The 25,059-nt window shown below is 47.2% G+C and overlaps 1 protein-coding gene across 2 annotated transcripts in view; it reads right to left on the reverse strand.

Annotated features, from left to right (window-relative positions):
* Positions 1-25,059, reverse strand: part of ATR (ATR checkpoint kinase) — a 566,179-nt gene that overhangs the window by 419,828 nt on the left and 121,292 nt on the right. For both annotated transcript variants that reach the window (XM_086943714.1, XM_086943713.1), the window contains exons 9-14: positions 22,569-22,767; positions 20,856-21,118; positions 18,235-18,425; positions 18,013-18,113; positions 17,526-17,697; positions 13,107-13,277 (exon numbers count right to left, since the gene is read on the reverse strand). In XM_086943714.1, coding sequence (XP_086799840.1) covers positions 13,107-13,277; positions 17,526-17,697; positions 18,013-18,113; positions 18,235-18,425; positions 20,856-21,118; positions 22,569-22,767 — 1,097 coding nt within the window. The remainder of the gene's footprint in view (positions 1-13,106; positions 13,278-17,525; positions 17,698-18,012; positions 18,114-18,234; positions 18,426-20,855; positions 21,119-22,568; positions 22,768-25,059) is intronic.

Here is a 25,059-nt window from a genome sequence, read left to right on the forward strand (position 1 = left end):
GTCCTGAGTAATTTTTCTCCACTCTGCCAGAAAAAATTGAACGCTTTCCCCCACCGGAGTGGGTAACGGATGTAGGGGAAGTTAACGCTTAGGGCCTAGACCCGGCCGGGCCTTTGGTCGCTGTTGCGGACTGTTGGCCTCCTCTGCCCCTCTGGCGTTTCTGGAAGGGCTTCCGGAACTGCTGCTGTTGTTGTTGCTGCTGCTGTCCGGAAGTTTGCCCTCGCCTGAAGTGCCGAACCGTCTCCGGAACGGGCGGTAGTTCTTCTTCTTCTTCTTCTCAGGCTTCTCTAACCCGACAGCCGTCAGGGTTTCGGCTTCTGCTTTCATACGGACCATTTCACCATCCGCATGCTTGCCGAACAGGGTTTCCCCCGAGAAAGGCAGGGTGGCCACCCGCTGTTACGCCTCCGGTTTGAGTGAGGTGAGGCGAAGCCAAGCGTGACGCCGTTGATTGATGCCGTGGCAGTATCCGTGCGCCACCAGAAGAGATACATCAGCAGCAGCGCTGATGATCTGGTTAAACACCATCATCCCCTCACTTAATATCTCCAGAAAGTACTCTTTCTTGTCACGAGGGAGGAGCTCAGCGTACTGCTGGAGGGACAGGGCACGATCATATAGCCCCATCAGAGCCCTGGCACTTGCAGCCTTCATGGTGGTAGAAGCCGTCCCACAGACCTTCCTGCCCGCCGAATCCAGCCAATGGCTGTCCTTATCAGGCGGCTCTGTCGAAGAAGGAGTGGTGGCATGCTGCTTCTTAGCCGCTGTCACAATAACGGAGTCTGGTTTTGGGTCCATTCGAAGGAAAGCCGGGTCAGATTCCGGAGCCCGGTATTTCTTGAGGAGCCTGGAGGGAGCTGCCTTCGTCACCGCCAGAGTGAGGAACAACTCCTTGACGGGCTCCTCCAATCCGGGTACCAACGGCAGAAGCGGTCGAGACAAATGCTTCTTGTGAAGCGTCTCGAAGATCACGGACGTCGTAGGTGTTGGCATCGTCACCGTGATCCCTAGCATAGCCGCACCCCGCAACAGCACTTCCTGGAAGGAGATATCGTCAACGGGCGACACCCTCGTCCCTGGAGACTCCGACAGCGTCGATGAATAATCCCTGGTGGAAGAGCCTGTGCGGGATCTGGATCTACGCCTCCTGTGGCGTCGTCTAGATCGAGATTACGACCAGCCACGGCTCCGCGATCTCCCTCTGCGGCCGGAGCGGGACCGCGATCTTCTCGGCCTCGGCCGATCCGCAGGCCTCACAGGAGCAGGCAATGTCGGCCTGGCCGGGACCCTCGGCAGAGGGGTTCCCTTAGGAGGCGTTGGATAGTGTGGCAATGAGGCCGTCCTGGGTAGAGGCACAGGTGGAGGAACGGAGGGAAGAGGCGGTGGTGGGAGCTGAGGCGGCGGTGACTAACGAGGAGCCGGCCCACGAGGCGGTGGTGGAGGTGGAGACGGGGTGTGGTTCCGCGGAGGCGGACCCTTTGGCAAAGGAGGAGGGGTAGGCGTCCTAGGTTTAGTAGGCGTATACACCACTGAGTACACCGAGCCCGGTGACTTTGTCTTCTTCCTTGGTGACGATGGCGCACCAATCGGCAACCTCCTAGCGTCAGGATTCCTCCTGCTCTTCCTTGGCGTCAAAGAACGCCTCCCTCGACGTCGAGGAACGCCTTCTCGACGTCGACCGGTAGCACCTCCTCGACGGCGACGCCTCCTCGACAACGAACGCCTCCTCGACGGCGAGGATCCCCTCGACGCCGATCTTCTCCTCTTCGCCGACGGCGAACGACGGTGTCGCCTCGATGGCGAGCACAGACGCCGGGCCTTTTCTTGACGTCGATGACTTGACGATGACGTTGACGACGATGCGGTCGACGGTGGTCTGTTCAGCTCCCTCGACGCCGAACGTCGACGCCGCTTCTCCCCAGAGCCCCAGGGAGATGGGGAACAAACCGTTGTCATCCCCCTCGACGCCGCAGTCGACGCTGGCGGAGTATGGGGACGCTTGCTGGACTTCCTGCCCCTGGGGAGCCCCCCAGAGGCCTCAGCATGGGCAGATGAAGCATGCCCTGACCCACCTTGTGCCTTCTGACGTCTGTCCTCGAGGCTTTGGAGCCTAATCTTCATCCTCTCTCTCAGGGTCCTAACAGAGAAGGTTTTGCAGATTTCACACTCCTCTGGGGCAAGAGAAGAGGGGAGGCAGACGATGCACACTCCATGTGGGTCGGATTTGGTCTTTTTTCTATCACACTCTGGGCAATTGTCAAATAAGCCAGGCATTTTGACAATACAGTGAAGAAAAAAGGGCCTAGTACTTAAAAACAAGCACTACACACAAGAAAAAGTGAAAAAATCACCAAATAAACCCTTGAAAGGAAGAGCTCAATGCTCCAGGGTCCTGCTTGCAGGAGCCGGAAAAAAGAACTGAAAGTAAAAGGGACCTGCTGTGCATTCTGGTATACTGAGAGTGTTCTGGAAAGTTTTCTTAAAGGCACAGTATCCTATTTGAGCCACATAATGGCAGCCTATGGGGCTTGTCTGTCCATACCTTCCTCTCTATCATTCCAGAGGCTTTTGCTGGTAGAGGCAAGCTTTCTCTGGGAGGAAACTGGGCAAACTGTGCTGTTTGTGTGGTTGTTTAGGTGGAATTTCTAGTTTAAGTACTGGACAGTGTAGCCTGTGGATATAGGCTGCATTATCTGTCTTTAAATTCTCTCTTAAGTGTCTTTGCAGTTCTGCATTTTTTGACAATTTAAGAGATTATTTTTGATTGCTCCGGGGTCCAAGCACATGGGCAGGACTATTCACTAGATTATGACTATACACAGAGATCCCCTACTACAGAACCTTGAATTACATATCTTTAGCTCATCTTCTAAGTGCTTTGTTGGTCTCGCAACTAGGTCCACAATATATAAATGCACTAAATTAAATAAATATTAGACGATACCCATCAGCACCATGCACAGAATGCTAAAACTAAGGAGTCAATGACAATGTTTAGACTGTTGCACTGAGACTGGGAGAGCCAATGGCAGTGCTTAGAATGTTGCACTAACTACTGTGGTTCTATTGCATTCAACATTCAGTGGCAGGAAGACAAAGCAGACAGAAAGGGTGGATGTGTTTATTTGGCTTATTGAATCAGAGTAGATGGAAGTGGGCTAACAGGTTGATTGTCCACATGCTGTGTAGAGCTGCTAATTGCCCTCTTGATATGTTCACTCACCCTGACTCTGGCCTATAATTGTGGCACAGACCTGTGAGTACAGGTCAGTGCAAGCTTCATACTTCTGGGGAATGCATTTCTGCAGTGAATTGTAAGTTTGCTTTGCATGGACAGGAGGAAGGAACTATGACAAAACAATGGATTGAATAACACTTTAAAAGTGTACAAGTTCTTTCCAGAAGCCAATTGTGTCCTATGTACAGATGTTCCTTACAACAAGACTAATGAAAAAATGAGGGCCCAGTTCAATACAGGTATCCCAAACTACACACAATGTGTCAGTAAAAAGATTCAAACATCAGCTCAGCATAGCTCTTGATGCACAAGTTACTACTTGTGTAACGATATATCTGTAAGAGACATTAGTTAGTGATAGATTCCTTACCTTAGAATATCCCCAGGCGTCAGACTGGATCCGGAAATTTTTGCGTAGCAATACCCATGCGCGCTGGTAGGCGTCGTCTGCGGCTCCGCGTCCGTCGTCGGCGTCGTGAGCGCCGGGATGACGTCATCGGAGTATATAGACGGCGCCCATGCGCGCTGACGTCAGTTCTGATAACACAGCTTTTCCGCGCCAGATACGCAGAGCCATGATAGAACTAACACTGGTGCCATAGAAACTAGGGCCCTGAAAGGGGATGACCTTAACCCTAAATATCGGTTCGCAGAACGGGGAGGATGGGAGGGCGGTAAGGAATCTATCACTAACTAATGTCTCTTACAGATATATCGTTACACAAGTAGTAACTTGTGCATCTGAAAGAGACACGTTAGTGATAAATAATAATAATAATAAGACCATTTCTTAAGCGCCTGGTTACACCTATGACGGTGTGTCCCCGCGCTGAAAAACTACTGCTCTCAGATGAAGCTAAAACCAAGTTACACTAAAATCCTAGATTATATCAGAAAGCTATTTACTTGGGAAAGAGAAGAGTTTTTAGATTTTGTCTGAATCTTGTTTCGGAGGGCTCCATCCGAAGATTCATGGGGAGGCTGTTCCAGTGTTTGCTAGCCAAGAAACGGAAGGAGTTACCTCCCATTCTGGATCTGTGAACTCGGGGGAGTTTGAATAACATCACTCCAGCAGATCTAAGATTTCGGATAGGACGATGGATGATAAGGAGTTTTTGCAAGTAGTATGGACCTTTTCCCTGGGCAATACGGTGAGCCATGCATAATGCCTTAAATTTGATACGCTCCACAATGGGGAGCCAGTGAAGTTTACGCAATGCCGTGGAACCGGATGCCCTACGTGGAAGGTTCAATACCAAGCGGGCGGCGGCATTTTGGACACACTGAAGTTGTTGAATGCCTTTTTTGCTCAGGCCAAGGAGAAGGGCGTTGCCGTAGTCCAGGTGTGGCGTGACTAGGGCGTGAATAAGTTTCTTCCTGGCACCAAAGGGGAGCAGGTCGAGAACTTTGCGGAGGGTTTTTAATATTCCAAAGCATTTTCCAGTGATTTTGCTAATTTGTTGCTTGAAGGAAAGCTCCGCATCAATCATTATTCCCAGGTTTCTGACAACCTCTGCTGAGCGGGGGATTGGCCCTAATTCCGTCGGCCACCAGTCCTGCGACCAGGTAGAGAGAGACTTACCGACCACTAGCAGTTCGGTTTTTTCGCCATTTAGGCGGAGGCAGTTGTTGTTCATCCACCCAGCCACTGCTCTCATACAATTGGAAAAATTAATGGCTTCCTCAGGCTGGTTATTAGCAAGCTGAATTATCAATTGGGTATCGTCAGCGTATGTGACGATATCCACACCATAGGATTCCACAATATGTGCTAAAGGCTCCATATAAATATTAAACAACGTGGGGCTCAGACTTGAGCCTTGTGGAACCCCATGCCTCAGCTTGCGGGGGGATGACTTATAGGGAGGGCAATGAACCTGAAAACTCCTATTTTCCAAGAAGGATCTTATCCATTCCAGAGCTGGTCCCTCTATTCCCATGTCTGAGAGGCGTGACAGCAGCGTTGAGTGCAGCACGGTATCGAATGCTGCACTGAGGTCTAGTAACACCAACGCTGCTGTCTGCCCTCCGTCAACAAGTTGTCTCAGGCGTTCAGTGGAAAAGAGGACTGCAGATTCAGTAGAATAACCTGCTCTGAAACCTGACTGGGTTGGGTGGAGGCAAGAGTTCTCTTCGATGAATTGCATAAGTTGCTTATTCACCACCTTCTCCACAACTTTCCCACAGAAGGGGAGGAGGGATATGGGGCGGAGGTTTTGCAGTTGAGAAATATGAATGTTTGCTTTCTTTTTCAGGGGTATTACCTGTGCGGTTTTCCAAGCCTCCAGCACATGGCACTCCTGGAAAGAGAGAGCGATAAGCTGTTCAATCTGCTCAATCATGCCATCAAGGGCTCCCGTGCATCGACTAGGGGAGATTACATCCAGAGGGGATCCAGAGTGTATTTCTCTCACAGTCCGAAGCAGGTCAGATCTCTTAGGGACTGAGAAGCTTGTCAACAGGGGCTTGGTATCGGGAACCTTTCTCACTATTGAGTGATGGTCATGTGGGCTGTCTGTGAAAGTAGCGTGTATTAAGTCTACTTTTTTCACAAAAAAATCAGCAATCTCATCACATAGCTCATTCGAGTATGTGTCTAGAGCCTCAAGTCTGGTGGGCACCGTGAGTTCTTTATATATAGAAAAAAGTTCCTTAGTGGGATTTTTTGCATTTTCAATACGTTCTTTAAAATGCACACCTTTAGCTGCTCTAATAAGTTTATGATAGATTTTTAATTCATTTTTATATTTTAATTTGTCCTCTGGATCATAGTTTTTCCTCCATCCTCGTTCAATATTTTTACATTTGGCCTTAGCTTCCTTAAGTTCTTTGGAGAACCAGGGAGCCGTTTGAGTCTTTCTAACAGGGGGTTTAAATGTCCACGGTGCTACTGTGTCCAGAGCCCTGGACATCCATTTTTCATAGTCTTCCCATGCCTTAACCAGGGTATCGTTGGTGGGGGGAGGTTCTCTCCCAAGGGCAGATTTAAACTTTTCTTCTGTAAAGTTCTTCCAATCTCTGCGTTTCACAGGTTTAGAGTTGGGCACATTAGAATTAATCTTACTGCCATCCTGTAGAACAGTTAGCACCTCAAAGGGGATGACAAAGTGATCAGACCATGTGATCTGCAACGGAGTATTCATTTTGAGGTCTTCCCAGTTAGCAAACACAGGGTCTAAAAGATGGCCTAGTTGATGGGATGGAGATCGTGACTGCAGTGTTAGTGACAGTGAATTCAGAGCCTCTATCACGGCCTGTGCCTCTCTGCATTTAAGATCTTCAAAATGAAAATTAAGGTCTCCCAGAATGAGAAATTTCTTATGTCGGAGTGCATGTTGCGTTATAAGTTCTATCAGCTGAGTGGCAAATTGTGAAGATTTACCTGGAGGTCTATATACTAAAAGTCCATTGATGTTACTTTTGGGACTAATCTTTATCGAAAAAAAACCACTCTCACTATTCAGCAGAGTAGTTTTCTCTAAGGTGCAATGTAGGTCGCACTTATGCACTATGGCCAGTCCTCCTCCTATCTGTTTTTCTCTATCAATTCTGAGCAGGCTATAACCTACCGGGACCGCCTCCAAGGTTTCTGGAGTCGAGGCTGTGTCAAGCCATGTCTCGGTTAAAAAAAGAACATCGAGATCCCCATCTAACACAAGATCGTGTATTTCTGATCTGTGTTTTTTGAGGGATCTACAGTTAAGTAGTGACATTTTCAAGGTCTTTCCTAATAGCTTAACATCCTTTCCCTTCATGATCGTAAAATGGCAGGACGCGCAATGCATGGTGGGAGAGTCTGCAGACAAAGTGTGGCAGCAGTTCTCATTAGTCTTGGGGCGTAAGGCAATCAAGTCATTGGCAGTGTACCTAATATGAGTTGTGGCAGGCGAGGTGGGATAGGCAGGGGTTCTGGCCCCGTGCCCCGGACTGCCGCGGACGGGCGCAGACGGGCTTGCCTTTGGCGCGCCTTCGGCGCGCCGCCGGCGCGCCCGCTGCGCCCGCCCGCTGCGCGGACGGGAGGATGTCATCATTATATCCAGTGGGGGGGGGAGTAGGAGCGTCCTAACAACTGGACCGCTACCTCTTCCTTTCTTCCTCCCCAAGATGGCGACCGTTCTACCCTGCCGGCGTCAGCCCTAAAATCGGCTGCACCGGTCAGGCAAAGTCCTCGGGGGGCCTCGGGCCAATGTCGATCTTGCCCGAGCAAATAGTGAGTGTTTAGCAGCTAAAAACGGGCTGACTAAAATATATACACAATTTTTAAAATAGTGCTGCAAACAGTTCTATATTATCAGTAAAATGCCAGGAAGTAAAGGGAAAGCACGTAGAGCCCCCGGCTTTTCGCCTCAGGGGTGAGAAGTAGTAAGTGATAGATTCCTTACCTTAGAATAGATACCCCAGCAATACCAACCCCGGTGGTGGGTCTGCGAACCAATATCACACCAGAAAGTCCTGGAGGACGGAACGGCCAAAGAAGCCATCCCTCCGGACTTGACTGTCCAGGCAGTAGTGTCTTGCGAACGTGTGCAGCGAGGCCCACGTGGCTGCCTGACAGATGTCCTGCAGGGGGACACCGCGGCCCAGGGCAGTTGTCGTTGCCGTGGCCCGAGTGGAGTGAGCCCGCAATCCAGCCGGGGGCTCCTTCCTCGCCATGGAGTAGCATGCTTGGATGCACAAGATGATCCACCTGGAGATGGTCCTCTTGTGTACAGCCTTTCCCTTCTTCGCGCCCACGTAACCAACGAAGAGTTGGTCATCCACCCGGAATTGGCGAGTGCGGTCCAGGTAGTAGGAGAGCGCACGTTTTGGATCCAGACGGTGGAGCCTCTCTTCCTCTTTCGAGGGATGCGGAGGCGGAAAGAAGGTGGGCAAGGTGATGGACTGCCCGATGTGGAAGGCCGTGACAACCTTGGGCAGAAAGGAAGGTCGTGTACGCAACACCACCTTATCAGGATGAACAGACAGGAAAGGCGGAGAAGAAGAAAGAGCCTGGAGCTCACTCACCCTCCTGGCAGAGGTGATGGCAACCAGGAAGGCCGTCTTCAGCGTAAGGAGACGAAGAGGACAGTTATGAAGTGGCTCAAAGGGAGCACACATCAGATAGGTGAGAACAAGGTTCAAGTCCCACTGGGGCATCACGAAGGGAACAGGAGGGAACATGTGTGTGATGCCCTTCAGAAATCTACTCACTATAGGGGACTTGAACAAAGAAGGCTGATCTGGTAGCCTCAAGAAGGCTGAAAGAGCAGAGAGGTACCCTTTAAGAGTGCCCAGAGCAGAGCCCTGCTGGGCAAGGGAAAGAAGAAAGAGCAGCACTTCCGAAAGGGGTGCAGAGAGGGGATCCACAGCCTTTGCTGCGCACCATGCCACAAATCTATTCCACCGGCAGGCGTATACCGACTTAGTGGAGGGACGCCTGGCTGCCAGAATGATGTCACAGACTTCGGGAGGCAAGTCAAATGGCCTCAACTGCCGCCGCTCAATCTCCAAGCTTGTAGGTGGAGACTGGACAGGTTCGGGTGCAGGACCGTCCCCTGCTGCTGTGACAGAAGGTCCTCCCGAAGAGGCAGACGAATCGGGGGATCGACTGACATGCTGAGTAGCTCGGGATACCAGTATCTTCGAGCCCAGTCCGGAGCCACAAGGATAACTTGGGCCCGGTCGCGCTTGATCTTCTTCAGCACTCTGGGCAGAAGTGGTATAGGCGGAAAGGCGTACAACAGGCCGCAGCTCCACTCGCGACGAAAAGCGTCTCAGAGCGAGTGCCGCCTTGGAAACTCCAACGCGCAGAACTGCTGACATTGCGCGTTCTCTTCTGTGGCGAATAGATCTAACCAAGGCTCTCCCCACTGTCGAAAGAGACCTTGCGCCACGTCCGAGTTCAGACGCCATTCGTGATCCATCATGCACCGGCGGCTGAGTTCGTCCGCCCTGGCATTCAGAGAACCTGCCAGGTGTTGAACCACCAGAGTCACGCCCTGATGTTCCAGCCACTGCCAGAGGCGCAGAGCCTCCTGGCAAAGGGTCCACGACCCCACACCGCCCTGTTTGTTGCAGTACCACATGGCGGTGGTGTTGTCGGTGAACACTTGCACCACGCTCCCCCTGACAGAGGGGAGGAATGCCTTCAGTGCAAGACGAATCGCCCGCAGCTCCAGAAGGTTGATGTGGAGCCGGGACTCCGCCGGAGACCAGAGGCCTCTGATCTCCGCCTCTCCCATGTGGCCTCCCCAGCCCTGGAGGGACGCGTCCGTCACAACTACGTGCTCCGGCTGGGGTAGAGAGAGGGGTCTGCCACTGACCCAGTCGCGGTCCGTGAGCCACCACTGCAGTTGTTTCGCAGTGCCCTCCGAGATCAGGACATGATCGGACAGGTTGCCCTGATGCTGGGCCCACTGAAACTTCAGGTCCCACTGCAGAGCCCGCATCCGCCACCTGGCGTGACGCACCAGAAGGATGCAGGAGGCCATCAGTCCCAGAAGCCGCAGCGTCAACCTGACCGAGACCCGGGATAACGGCCCGAAGATAGGAATCAGAGCCTGAATATCCCGAACCCGCTGCTCGGGTGGGTAAACCCGAAACTGCGCCGAGTCGAGAACCGCTCCGATGAAAAGGAGCTTCTGAGAGGGACACAGGTGTGACTTCGGCACATTGATGGAGAACCCCAGCAAGTGCAGGAGGTCGGCCGTAGTCTGGAGGTGGCTGACGACTGTCTGGGGCGAGACCGCCTTCAACAACCAGTCGTCGAGGTAGGGGAAGACTGACACCCCTTGCCTGCGCAGATGGGCTGCGACCACCGCCATCACCTTCGTGAACACCCGTGGGGCGCTGGTAAGGCCGAAGGGGAGCACGGTAAACTGAAAGTGCTCGTGGCCTACCGTGAACCGCAGGTAACGCCGGTGGGCCGGCAGGACGGGGATGTGGAAATAGGCGTCCTGCAAGTCCAACGCTACCATCCAGTCTCCTGGGTCCAGGGCAGCCAGGACCTGAGCCAAAGTGAGCATCTTGAACTTCTCCATACGGAGGAAGCCGTTGACGTTCCGCAGATCCAAGATAGGGCGTAGGCCCCCTTTGCCCTTCTTGGGTACCAGAAAGTAGTGGGAGTAACAGCCACGTCCTACTTCTGGCCCAGGAACGCGCTCGATGGCCCTCTTGGCCAAGAGGGCCGAAACTTCCTCTAGCAGAAGTCGCAAGTGATCCCCCGACACACGGTGGCATTGAGGTGGCATGGATGGAGGGGAAGACTCGAAGGGGAGGGAGAAACCCCTTCGGACAATTTGCAGCACCCACCTGTCCGAAGTGACTGTATGCCAGTGGGAGAGGTGATGGCGAACCCTGCCTCCCACAGGCGTCACATGGGCCTGAAAACTCGGACTAGGAAGGTTTTGAGGCGGGGGCTGCTGAGGGAGGTGTGGACTGGCCTCGCCGCTGGCCCCGACCACCGCCACGGCGGTTCCCACGGCCGCCACCGCGTTGCTGAACATTCTGCGGCGCGTGGCTGACGGTCCGTGGTGGGGCGCCCCTTCCGTGGCCACGAAAGGAGCGAAAGGCACCCGATTGCTGGCGTGGGGCCGCAAGGCCCAAGGACTTGGCCGTGGCCCTGGAGTCCTTAAAACGTTCCAGCGCATGGTCTGCCTTGTCGCCGAAGAGGCGACGGCCATCAAACGGCATGTCCAGGAGAGTGGCCTGGACATCGGCCGAGAAATTGGCGGACCTCAACCAGGCGTGGCGTCTAACCGCCACCGTCGTTGCCATCGCCCTGCCCAGTGAGTCCGTGGTATCCAGCCCACACCGGATGGAAAAGCGTGCCGCATCTCGGCCGTCCGCAAGGGTTTGGCTGAGTTTAGCCCTGACCTCCTCAGAGCATTGTGGCAGCACCTCCGCAACCGTGTCCCACAGAGTGTGGGTGTAGCGGCCCAAGAGACAGTTGGTGTTCACTGACCGGAGCCCTAGGCTCACAGACGAGAAGACCTTCTTCCCGAACTGCTCAAATCTCTTGGATTCCCTGTCGGGCGGGGCCGACGGGAATGCGGACTGGGAGTTGGAGGCCTGGATGACCAGGCTCTCGGGGGTGGGGTGGGTGGACAAAAAGCAAGGGTCGCCCGGTGCCGGGCGGTAGCGTCTGGCCACGTTCCTATCCACAGGGGGACCTGTGGCGGGCTTGGACCAAGTGCCCAGCAGAACGTCACACAAGGCCTCATTGAACGGCAGAAGGGGCTCCGCGGAGCCGGACTGCTGTTTGAGTACCTCAGTGAGGAGATTAGTCCTCACGGCCGCGACGGGGAGCTCAAGGTTTAGGGCCTTAGCTGCCTTCGTCAACACTACACTGTAAGCAGAACCCGCCTCCGAAGCCACAGTCGGGGGCGACGTAAATCCAGTGTCTGGCGATGTGTCAATACCACTGGCCTCCCCAAGCTCATATGTCCAGTCCTGATGAGACTGGCAATCACGTGCCAGAGGGTCCTCGGACCCCTCCCACTGCTCCTCGTCACCCAGCTCCTGCAGACCAGGATTAACAGCCAGGGCCTCCTCGTGGAGATAGAATTCTCCGACGGCCGACGGAATCGGCGCCCAGCGGCGCCCCTCCGACGCCTGAGGCGGACCGTAGGAAGCATTGGGGTCGGCAACCACTACGGCTGCCGGGGACGACACCTGAAGGGACGTCGCCGGTGAGGTCGCAGGGTCGACCGGCGAGGTCCCGGATCCGGAGCCGGATCCAGCGAGGTCGCGCGGCGCCGGGACCGAAGTCGCCAGCGGCGCCGGGGCCGAAGCACCCGACGTCGTCGGGGCCGAAGCGCCCGACCCGGAAGGACCTCCAGACGGAGCCGATCGGCCCGAAGGCGCCACGGGAACCGACTGAGGAGGGAGGGCCCTCATGGCCATGAGGTACCTCTCGAACTCCTCCTGCGACGCGCCGTGCCCAGGGACCCGAAGGTGTGGGGCAGGCGGCGACGCTTGCGACTCCCGCGGAGCCGCGTGGGCGGTGTCGCCCGAATCCCCGGTCGCATCGTGCGAGCGACGGGGCGGGTCGGAGGACCGATGGTGTCGCTCCGACCTCTCATGCCTCTTACCTGAGGACTTGGAACCGGACGATCGGTGACCACTCCCGGAACGTCGATGACTCCGACCTCGCGACCTGTCCCTCGACCTCCCGTGGGACCGGGACCGGGACCTGGAGCGGCGCGGGGCCGACTGCCTCAGCTCGAGACGCTTGCGGGACCGCTCCCGCCTAGCCTTCGACGTCAGGGCCCGGCAGTCGTCACAGGTTCGATCGTCGTGGTCGAGGCCTAAGCACTTCAGGCACCGGCGATGGGGGTCTGTGACCGACATGAGTCGGCCGCACTTCGAGCAAGGCTTGAACCCGGGCATCCCTGGCACCGATAGTCGAGAATCGACTAAGTAGAGGATCAAAAAGATCAAAAAAGTTTTCAGTCAAAAAGTGACTGGGGGTAGAGCTTCTTCCGGATCTGCGCTAGCTGGCGCGGAAAAAAGAAGAACTGACGTCAGCGCGCATGGGCGCCGTCTATATACTCCGATGACGTCATCCCGGCGCTCACGACGCCGACGACGGACGCGGAGCCGCAGACGACGCCTACCAGCGCGCAGGGGTATTGCTACGCAAAAATTTCCGGATCCAGTCTGACGCCTGGGGATATTCTAAGGTAAGGAATCTATCACTAACGTGTCTCTTTCAGATTATCAAGACACAAGGACAAAGTATTTCTATCGAGACAGAGAAGGCCCTAACCTTAGCAATCTCAAAGCTCTGCCAGGACGTCAGAGGCAGTCATAAAGCAACATATAGAGGGTACCAAGGTGGTACCTAGGCTAACCACACTCAAGTGTGATGTGGCAGTCACCAACTTACCGTTAAAAAACGATTAAGATCGGGGAAATCAAATACACTGGCGATCTCAGATAAGATGTCAAGAGCCACCTCCCTGCGATGAGCTACTTCTTGCTTCTGTGTCTCGTTGCTCTGCCCTGGCGTGCTGCAGAGTGCAGCCCTCTGACTGGAGTGCAGTGATTCCACCAGAAACTGGAAAGGTAAACACATCACTTTACTTTAGGCTACTTCTAGGAGGAAACATGCATGCTAGCAAAGGAATTTGATCATTCCTGAAGCTGGCACAAGTGTCTTAACTATGAAACACAGCATTTTAGAAGTACTTGAATAATAATGTTGTGGCTGGGTATACTGAATACAATCTGAAGCAGCGGCTCTACTTTGAAAAATGAATACCATAAATCTATCTAATTCTTCAATATGTACATTCAGTGATTGCACTGGCCCAAATACAACAGACATATTTGCACTCCTCTACAGTTAAGCAATAACTCCACATTTGGTAGAGATGGTGAAGTTTAAGAACCTTTGTGTGAATTCTAAGTTCATAGCTGTGCCCTTAGTGCTTGTGAAACCTTTTTTTATTAATCCCTTATCTTTTTTTAGCATATCTGTTTTTCCAACTTGACTGCATCTAAAGGTCGTTTCAAAGTGAGTAAGGGGTTGCTCTGGCACCAAAGGGGTGCATAATGTTCTTGGGCCACTAGAAATTCCTTTAAAACCAAAGACAATCAAATCCCCCCCCCCCTTCCCCCTTTCTGTACAGGTAGAGAATGCGTCACAAAGCTGTTCCCCCACGTTAGTAGATCTTTTAAACTTAGACAACATGTTTTGTTGGGTAGCATGGTGGACATGGCTGCATCAGCTCTAAACTCATCGTACAACCAAAACTCATAAATAAATCCCATTCTACAAAAAGTATTTCCTACATTATACCACGCTGCTGCCTCGGGTAGTACACTGCTGTTTTACTATTTGTCCCAATCGGTATTGATTTGTGTCTCACCATTAGTAGAATTTGTATTCAGTGCAAGACATACTGCATTGAGCTCAAACACACAGATGTCAACAGTCAAGACTATGCTTCATAAATGCCCACCAACCTTGAACTGTGAGATATCCCTAGTGGCCCCGCCACCCCAACAGAGAAATAGGTCATACCACTGTCATATCTGAAGGAGTCACCTCAAAAGGAATTCCTTTTTTAATGGAGTTCACAAGGGAACAAGTTATACTGTCTTTGTAAAAAATAAGAAAAAACACTTTTGTTAAAGTGGACTCAGGTCTGCTTTCACAGATCTACTCATTCTCAAGGGCTTTTTAGTATACAGTACCAGAAAATGGCATAAGTCATGCTGCTGGAAATCAGCTTTACTGTCCTCACCAAAAGAAACTGCTAGGAAAAAACTGTGAAGGACAGAAACCTGCAGCTTCAATAGATTGCTTCCAATTCTTGGGGGTGGAAAAACTATTTCCCATTTTGCAAAATTTCTCAAATGATCGAACATAGGAAAATCCTTCTAGTTTACATACACTGATTTAAAGAACTCTGCTTTGATGAACCAATCATCTGGGTAAGAGAAAAAGTACCTATCCTCTACTAATGCCATGAACCTTCAGAATAACTGTGGGTGGAAGATAAACCGAAAGGCAAAACTTAAATTCAGAACTGTTACCTTAGAAATCACCTCATCACAGGATTCACTGAAATGTGAAATGAAGCATCCTGAAATTGGTTATGCATGACCAATCTCAGATTCCGACCTTGTACGTTTCTTTTTTAATAATAATTTGTAGGTTGAGTTTATGGCTTAGTCCTGAAAAAGGACCTTCTGCCTTAGCATATAGTCTTGAATCCACACCTGTATTTCACTGCTTCATTCATTAAAGTCTCTGTTTCTTGGAGAAGAAATGAACGGCAAGAGTGATGCAAAGTGTTGCCCTTATAGAGAAACTTCTAGTATAATCTGTTTAAACAAACTTATGTTTCCTAAAGAAATGAAAGAAAAGAATTTAAAAAAAAACATTTTTTTTTTTTACATTTTAAGGGGCTTTAGTCTACTTCAAAGGTAGGGTGACCGTCTCCCTCATTACAGACACTGTTTCCAGAGCTGAAGCTTCCTGAGATACCCTAAGTCTTGTTTTGCTTCTGAGGAATGACTTGGACACAGAGTCTTTAATGCCCCTATATCAGTGCTTCCCAAACGTTTTACAATCACAACCCAATTTTTAGATCAACAAACTTTTGCGACCCACCTAGCTTTAATGGTAATATGGTGGGTGATTGTTTAATGTAACTAGAGCATTTCGTTGCACTACAGTCATTTACAGACCGTTTGTTTTCCATTGAAATGGCTACTAAATGTGCGTAGTCATACAGGCTTTACTGATTAAAACTATATTGCACACAAATGATGTGTGCAAATAGTAAATATTTATCATTTGTGCATCACAGAGTAAATTATCCTGATTTGTTTTGCTATTATTAAAAATCTGTTTCTGCACTTCAGAATCACAAAAAATGTGCTTGATGCTTGCTTTTCTAACTGCTGAACATGTGCAGGTCATTTACAGGTATTTACATTGTGTTGTGCATTACAAACAAAATGACAACATTTCCTTTCGCACTCCTTGAACTCCAGCAAGATTGTCTCATAATTCCCTATACATTTTCTTTGTCTGACTGCAAAGTGAGAGGAGTTTGTAAACATCAATTATCAAGTTAAAAAATAAGCAGCAATTTGTCAAAATACATTGACTGACATGACCTCCATCTATGAAGCACAGTAAATGTGCCAAGATAAATACAGAACTTAAAGGAATCTTTAAATATAGCAACCTACCAAAAATCGACTTGCAATCCACCAGTGACACAGCCTGCAGTCTAGGAAACACTGCCCTATACAAAAGATAATGTGGGCCAGATGTACTATTTACTGCTCTCAAAATGCTGGTCGTAATTTACTACCAATATTTTTGCGACCAGTAAATCATTTTTTGAACTGCCCTATGTGAAAATAGGTTGGTTCAGAAAATTCAAATTAGGCGTGGGTCGCAATCAGACCTATTTTAATTAGTATTCATATGATAGGTCGCAACTTGAGACTCACTTCGACTGGAGGCCATCACAAGGAAGGTGGCCTTCTGGGGTCAGCAGACCAGGATGTCTGTGATTGCCTTTTAATAAAGTAAACTTTTTTTAATGCAGTCCTTTTGTTAAAGTAAACATGGTTGTCTTTAAATAGAAAAGTTTACTTCTTTGTAGTAGTGTTAGCCATTGCCTACTCCTCAATACATTTTTCACCTTAACTTCCCTTTCATGAATAGATGTCCACCACAACTTGTGGGATCAGTAAAAATGTCATTGATTTGCCACCAGATGTCGGGCATCCAAGACTGATCTAAAGGATATCTATTTGGTATTTGGACACTCCTCCAATATACTGAATCGGTATCCATACGGAATCCTATTTTAGTCGAGGAAACTTTTCTGACCCCCAATATAGGATTAGAGCATACAACAAAGCAGTAGAACAGTTATAAATGTGGAATCAGAGCATTTCCCATCGTTAAAATGCTTTGTACATCTGGCCCCATGTACATACTCAACAGCATAGCAGAATTTTAAATCTCTCTGTTTAAACTGAATTTGCTCCTAGGCAGAATACTGAGCTACTGCTAGGCTCGAATTCTCTTAAATACTAGACTTCTTTTTAATGAAATGCTTCTATTTTTTAAATACTGGGAAAGGTATCTGAAAAAAAGAAATACATTTTCACCACCCAAACTGCTGAATAAATTACTCCTCGCTGGAGGAAATCAAAAGGCCCTCTCCATTATTTGCCAAAAATGGCTAATTTTCATAAATAGTTAGCAGTGTAGTCTACTTCATCTTGCCATGACAGCCTACCAGGGAATTGTTTCTGGAAGACACTAGATTTCCCCTACAAGAAATAAGTTGTATTTTCACAACTGCAAAATCCGACACTTTGAACTTCGAAAGCAGCACTACAACCTAGAAAAAGAAACAAATGAACCAGTCGATCTCACTAGACTCCTTGACATACTGCCAAACTTGTCTAACCTCACTGTAATTCTGAGTTTAACATATATGATTGGAAATATTTCTAATGATTCACAGAAATGTAATTTATATAGAAGGATTTATAGACATATAGGGTGAGTTTAGCTTCAAAAGAACTAGCAAGTAGATGGGTCAGTAGAAAATCTAAAATTAAAGCACTGTGGAAGATTTACCAAAAAATGTAACATGGAATTTCAAAGTAGCATGTGGAAGAAGGCAGCTGTCGGTTCTGTGCTCCTAAAATTACTGCAGTGATTTCAATTCAGTAGTTACAGACTGCTTCTGTCCTCCATCTCCAATGGAACACAAAATATTCCTGCTTCATTGCACTTGGCTACAACATGAACGTCTCTCACCTGGCAGATTGGTTTCTTGTACTGGCTGAAGAAGGCTTGCAGTTTTATGGATCGGGCTACGGCCAGTGACCTGATTTCGGTATAGGCTGCTCCAGCCACAGAAGGTAACTTAGACAGCAGGCAATGTAGTAAGTGCAAGAGAGCAAATGGTACTAGTTCTCCTTTTGCTGCCCTTCAAGGGAAAAATTAAAAGTACAATTACAGAATCCATCACTCTCCATTGCTTGACATTGTCAGAAAAAGAACACAACACTTTAATATAAATGTGTATACTTTTTAGAAGCGATAAACATCAAATTGGAATTTGGATCAACTAAACGCAGAATCCATTAGCAAAGAGCTCCTCGTTTGATACACAAAGATCATTTCGCTCAAGAATAAGATTCCAGTTCAATTAGGTTTGTTCTTCCTACAACTGTGCCATTGCTGAAAAACAAACTATTATGCATGAAGTCACATTAACAAAACAGAATATATCCAAGAGTACCTTCCAATATCCCCCGTTGTCAAAATCAAGGTGTCCTTCAGCTCATTGTTTCTGGATATTTTAGCATTGGTATATGCTTCTTTTATTCTCAAGACTAAAAACTGAAACACAAAACATGATAACACAGGATTTAAGCCATTGGTTTAAAGAACAAAGAAAAATAGGGTCATCGAGCTAAAGCCTTCATTCTAAAAAAAGCCTTTAAGGAAGGTCAGGGTTTACCTCTTTTATGAAACCCTCCTCAGAGTCTGTGGATTCCAAGATGTGCTTGATGTTGTCACTGAAGGCCATGCGTACGTCCTTGTCTGGGTCTTCCATCAAGTTCAGGAGTGCTCTGATGACCTCCTTCACATTCAGATCTTCAGAACTAAAATCAAGGTGTCTACAGAGTTGTGGTATGTTTGCAATAAATGCTGTGGATGGAAACAGAAAATAAAAACGCTCCGCAAATCTCCAATGTATTCTAGAGTAATCATAAATCAAAGCATGACCTTATCTCATAGATGATGCTTTTTTGGAACAGCGATCAATGAGGAAAAGGGAGGCGAATCAGGCATTTCACAACACTTTAATGAATTACAAAAAGGGGAGCAACTGTACAAAGCTTGCTGGAAAGAAAACTCTAAATTGTCTTTTTTACCTTGATGGAATTTAATATGTGATTAACATAGAATCGCTATGGTACCCCATACTTCAATTCAGCTGCATATTAAATCCGATTTACTATCTTTCTATCATCTGATTCTCCTTCTTTATAGTTTTTTTTCTTTTGTACTACTTATATCTTCTTTTTCTTCTCTCTCCTTTTTCTTCTCTTCTTTTCTTTTTATATATAAACCTTTTCTATTGTTTTACCTGAATACGCTTATCTTTTCTCATTTCACATAGGTTCTTTCTTTACTAATGCAAATGTTTTATCTTTTAGTTCTATTATTTTTATATATTTATTCTTTATAGTAGTAGTTTTCGAATTTAGCAGTATAAGGTTTATATAATGTGTTTTTTTTTACTACCCATTATGCTGTTGTTTTGCTTCATATGCATGTATACTACTTATTTCATAGGCACTGAATGTTTGTTCTTTTTGTATTCTTGTGCTATTTATCCTCAATAAAAATTATTTAACTTAAAAAAAAAAAAGGATTGTGACCACATCACAACTCTGTAAAATCACACTTATTAGTTAAAGAACCTCGAAAGCAATCACATTTGATCCCAGTATTAGAAAAAGGCATTATGTTTGGTGATGCTCTGGCAAAAAAACGAACATTTTTGTTTTACAAGTCTGTTTTAAAAAGATTTAGTGTTCTCATTTTTGATGGCATCCAGTGAAGTCTGTAGAAGTTTTTTGATGCATCACTGTAATAGGCTTGTTCATCTAACAATTTTGATTGGTGTATACCCCATTCTTAAATTTTAATTTCAGAATCAAGCTCTTCAGACCAGTGGCTTCCTCACTTTGAAAACAGCCCTAACTTAGTTGGGGCAATTTATTATATAACTAGATATTTCCCTTGAATATTATTTTGAAAGTTAAGACTTATTTTTTGTGTACAAATCATTTGCATTCTAATGAAATTCCATTAAGTTAAATTTACTTCACATTATAGAATAGATCAGTAGTTGATGTCCTTTTATTTTGTTCATGCCTCTTATAGTCCCTCATTAGGTAATTTAGAAATGTTGGATTCTAACATCAACAATCACTGCAAAGAGTTTTGTATTTTTGGCATCCTAGCTGAAATGATACTTTGACATGACTGTCATTGTTCCCTATGTCACGTCCTCTTTCCTGACCTGTCTTCTATATTTATTGTGATGTGGTATCAGGTAAGAAGTAAAATAAGTTCATCTTTGGGTGTCACACAAATCACTGTTTGTAGCTGTACAGCTTAGAGTCAAGTAAAATTTTATTAAAAACGAGAAAATAGTTTTGAATAATATTTAACATTATTGGACTTCAAAGGCTAATTTGTCATTTTAATAAAATTCACTCCTATTATCAGAGACACAGTATTATCCATGCTGCTATGTTTGGCCAGCAACAGCTTGATTTCTGAGTGATGTTTGCTTCTCCCATATATGGGTGAAAGGGTACTTAAGAAGAGCAAACCTAGATGTAAAACAAAGGAGCGTTGTACAGTGGGACACAGTAGTGGAGGGGATAAGTAGTATCTTCATACAGCTGTGCAAACTCTGGTGAGATGGTGAGTGTTGGGGTGCAGCAGGTGCTTTACTAAGGCTTTAATCACCTTGTCTAGTGTGTGTTCATGTGAAGTTTGGGGTTTGTTGCCGAACAGCTGGCAGTCAGTGAGGGTATCAGTGGAGCCTACCATGACACAGACTTAATGGCTACTATTTGTTTCATTTAACAGTGCTTTATGAAGTCATATGTAACGCACACCCATACTCTTAGCATGGTCATGGGACGCATGCAAATCAATATGTCTCACAATAGTATAAAAATGCGTTTGTCACCCTGCAACCTCTTCCCCTCAGAGGAAAAAGACCACACAACAAACTTGCAATAAACTATCCAAATAAGAAAGAGAGTGAAAGGGAAAAAGCGAATGAAAAATGGGGAATGAGAGAGTGAGGAAGAAAGGAATGACATTGGTTTAACATTATTGAAGTCTATGACTGCAACATGTGAAGAACTACCTTGAGGTGGAACACGCAGTAAAACAGAAGGTGTTTAAAGTTAATATAACAGTACAGAGACTGAGATGAAACTGAAGAGATGAGGTTGAACAGTCACAACCTGGGTCCAAGTACCATGCCTAAAGCCCTGAGACGGCACAAGAGTTCAAAACAAACAATGTAAAATAACAGAAAAGACTTGCCTAGTTTTACTGGACTTGGGATGCTTTTTTCTAGCAGACAAATGAATGGTTGGAAAACGGATGCTGAAATAGAAGGCTTGTTGGCTTGCTGTTGAGAGGTCACAGTAAGACTGCCGCTGAGGAGAGGACAATCCATGTTTTCCGAGAGTGGTTCCACAGAAGGACTCCCAAGCTCAAATGCACCAGAAAGGCCACATGCCAGCTTCCCAGTGATGTTTGCAAACTCCTTCTTTACCAAATCGGAGTCATCCATAACCTTATCTCTGTCATAAAAAATATATATACATCAATAAAGTTATCCTTAAGCATCACAAGTAAATACATCTATCACTTTGCAAAAAAAGTTTGATTAATGTGTCTCAGTTCAGTGCCCTGAATAAGCCTCCTAGAGCTAATGCTGCCATACTGACAGTGGATCCTTCACAACATAATCGACTGTCATGAGCAGTTCTGGATAAATAAGAAGTACACGTCCATTTTTCAAGGAATTCTCAGCTGGTTGCAGACTTATACTATACTCATCTAACTTCAACCCAACTAACATTTGAAACTAACTAAAAGGGAAGGAGGGCAGGTACACAGTGAAGTAGGATAGTAAGATCCCTTCACATTAAAACGTTTTTCTCTTCCTCTTCGCACCTCATCCCTCTTTTTGTTTCCCTCGCCCTTATTGGATAATAAACTTCAGTAGCTATAACCAAGGTAAAGTTCATCACTTTACTCACTAGATTATCGCACACACATACCATTAATGTACATCAAGGCATATTCATCCCCTTTTATTCTGTACTTGCTATTGATCAGATCCCGCAAACATGCTTTTTATATCACACCCTCGCAATAGCTTCTGTTGAGCAATTTACCTCTTGTGAGCTCCATTGCGAATTTCTCAAATTTTTTGCGTTAAAGTTTTAGCTGGTGCAGTGCTGACATCACGGATACAAAATAGATGTTTTCAGGCTCACATGTAGTGAACACAGGGAGCCAATTTACCTTTCTGTGGTACTTGGCCCAGTAAGATTCTAGCAGCTTCTTAGTTCATATGATACCTGTTTTCCCAAACATGCTGTACGTTTCTTAACTAGCTCATGTCACCCGGAGAACCATTGAAGAATCTTGTTTTTTAGCCAACCAAGCTTTGAATGCTTGGACCTGCTGTTTCAAAAGATTGTCCTGTAAATCCCATCAAGAAAAGTGTTTTTCGCTAAAATATTACAGATGATAATATCGTGTTCATAATAGCACGGGGGTTAGACTGCAAATCTGATACAGTTTTTGGTCAATTCTTTTTCCCAATAGATTATTACTTCTGCAGTACATTATGTGTGTGAATCCTGGCAGCAATGTCATGCTTGCATGGATTGGCAATGAAAACTTTGCAATTCAATGTTCCTTTTGGGACTTCTCACAAATATTAAAATTTAAAAAAGTCATATTTATAGAAGATGTTTAAAAAAGTTAAGGCACCAAATAGAACCCAATTTGTGCTCACAATGGCCACTTTCTGAAGTCATTGATGATGAGCAAAGACGCAACCAGATCTTTGTCTCTGCTCCGAACACCATCAGATCAATACCCAAAAACTAATGCCTCAGCGCAATAGCAACATCAAAGACACAGTCAGTGTAAAGACAATAGCCCGCAGTATTTCGCGTTAGGGATCTGGGGAAACATTCACAGAAACAAACAACAGTAAGTGAAAGGGTCACATACAGGAGAATCTTGGGAATCGGACCATAGGCCTTTTCTGCAAGGTGATGGAGCAAGATGGGGAATCCTCGAACACTGCTGGCACGCATGATCTCGTGAGGGTTCTGCAGAGCCAAGTGGTAAATCATTATGCGCCAATCAGAATTTATGCCTTTCGGGAACAGAGACAGGAGCAACACACAGTGGGACTGCAATTCAGGAGCTGAAAAATTGGAAAATGAAAGTTCAATAAAAATAAGACAGGGCAAGTGGGAAAATCAATTACAAGACAATTTTGACAGCCACCTCAAGGAAGCAGACCTTGCACTTTAAGAGAGATACAACAAAAAGGGAGACATTCATTTAAAGACAAATAAGTATGGCTAGATCTGGGAAGAGAGAGGCCAGAAACCAGGGCTATAGGTGCTCTGGTTCTAGTCTTTCTGGACTAATTGACAACAAAGTTTTCCATTTGCCATAATACAATTCTTACGGTTTAATACCACGTACAAAAGATGTGAAACTGGGACTGCCACTGCATTTGACAAGCATCCAGCTGGTAATGTGTTCAGTCACTAACAATATTTGGCCATCTACAGCCGGCTTGCCATCCAGGGTTTAGACAGCTGATGGGAATTGTCTCGCTGATGTTCATTATTTAACATCAATGGGAGGTGTACGCATAGTTCTTTGGAAGCTTCAAATAAATAAAGCCACAGGTAGCTTCAAGATACTGAAGTAGGTGCAGCCGAGGAACTATTAATCATCCACACACTGTCTTCCACATGGGTGCAGAGAGTAATCTGCAAAAGGAGGGAGAGCCAGAGCGATTAAAGGAAACTGTTGATGGAAAAGTGAGATTTGAAAAAGACAGCAGAGAAAAAAGGTTGAAAGAGAGTGAAAGAGGGCAAATTGAAAGTGAGGGGAAAGACATTGCTGGAAGAGAAAAAGTTCAGTGGCGTGCAAGACAGATAGAAAGAGCAGGGACAGACCAATACTTTTCACTCCTGTCTACTATTTCACTGTCCTTTGGAACTAGATGTCAATAGAAACAAAAATGGAACTCCTGAAAAAGCAGAAAGAGATACAAATGCGAAGAGTATGACAGGTGAAGACAAGCAAAGTTAGAGGCAAGAGATAAGAAGGAGAAGCAGGTGAAGCAGGAGCAAAAAATGTGAGCCAGGTGGCAAATAAGGAAAACAAAGGAAAACGACACCAATGGTGATTAAAACAAAGACAAGGAAATAATAGAAGAAGAAAGATGGAAAGGTTAGGAAAAAATGCAGAGGAATAGCCATTGATGGAAGAGGGAGAGAGAGAGAGAGAGAGAGAGGGGAGAGAGAGAGAGAGGGGGAGGGGGGAGAGGAGAGAGCGAGACAGAGAGGGGGAGAGAGAGAGAGAGAGAGAGAGAGAGAGAGAGGGGGGAGGGGGAGAGAGAGGGAGAGGGGAGGGGGAGAAAGAGGGGGGGGGAGAGAGAGAGAGAGAGAGAGAGGGAGAGAGAGAGAGAGAGGGAGAGAGAGAGAGAGAGGGAGAGAGAGAGAGGGGGAGAGAGGAGAGAGACAGAGAGGGAGAGAGAGAGAGGGGGAGAGAGAGAGAGACAGAGAGAGAGAGAGAGGGAGAGAGAGGGAGAGAGAGAGAGAGAGAGAGAGAGAGAGAAGAGGGAGAGAGAGAGAGAGAGAGAGGGAGAGAGAGGAGGGAGGAGACAGGCGGAGAGGGAGAGAGGGAGAGGGGAGAGGGGGAGGGAGGGGGAGAGGGGGAGGGAGGGGGAGAGGGGGAGATAAGAGGAGAGGGAGAGGGGGAGATAAGAGGGAGAGGAAGAGGGGGGAGGGGGAGGGAGAGGGGGGAGGGAGAGGGGAGAGGGGAGGGAGGGGGGAGATAAGAGGGAGAGGAGAGGAAGAGGGGGAGGGAGAGGGAGAGGGAGAGGGAGGAGGGAGAGGGAGAGAGGAGAGAGAGAGAGAGAGAGAGAGAGAGAGAGAGAGATGAGGAGAGAAGAGAGAGAGAGACGAGAGAGAGAGAGAGAGAGAAGAGAGAGAGAGAGAGAGAGAGACTGACTTTTTGGCCTGGTGTGCCGGTTTTGTCCAATCTAAATATTATAACTAACAAGCCTTACTATAACACCAATGATTACTCCATTTATCGTCCTCAGCAAGATGAAACAACTAGTTTGTTCAGTATTCAAACTTGTATTTTGCAGGTCGCACCACATGCGAATCATGTGCGCATAACTTTCTGAGGCATATGTGGAATAGATGGAGTAAGGGAAAGGTAGTGAGGAAAAAGCATGAAATCGAAATAGAAAATATGTAGGAAAAAGGAAATAAATATTGGAGTATCAGACAAGCCAAGTACCCACTACGATCATCTAGGAGGAAACTCCTCACAATTCTCCTATGTGCAGCCAAACAGGAGATCCTGGCACCTTGGAGAAGGAGTATATAGAGAAGAGGAGGTGGAGACAAGGCTTTAACCCCTTGTATGCTGATGACGAACCCCAGCCGTCATGCACTACTGTGCT

Source organism: Lissotriton vulgaris, chromosome 11, assembly GCF_964263255.1.
Source record: "Lissotriton vulgaris chromosome 11, aLisVul1.2, whole genome shotgun sequence".
Taxonomy (NCBI): Eukaryota; Metazoa; Chordata; class Amphibia; order Caudata; family Salamandridae; genus Lissotriton; species Lissotriton vulgaris.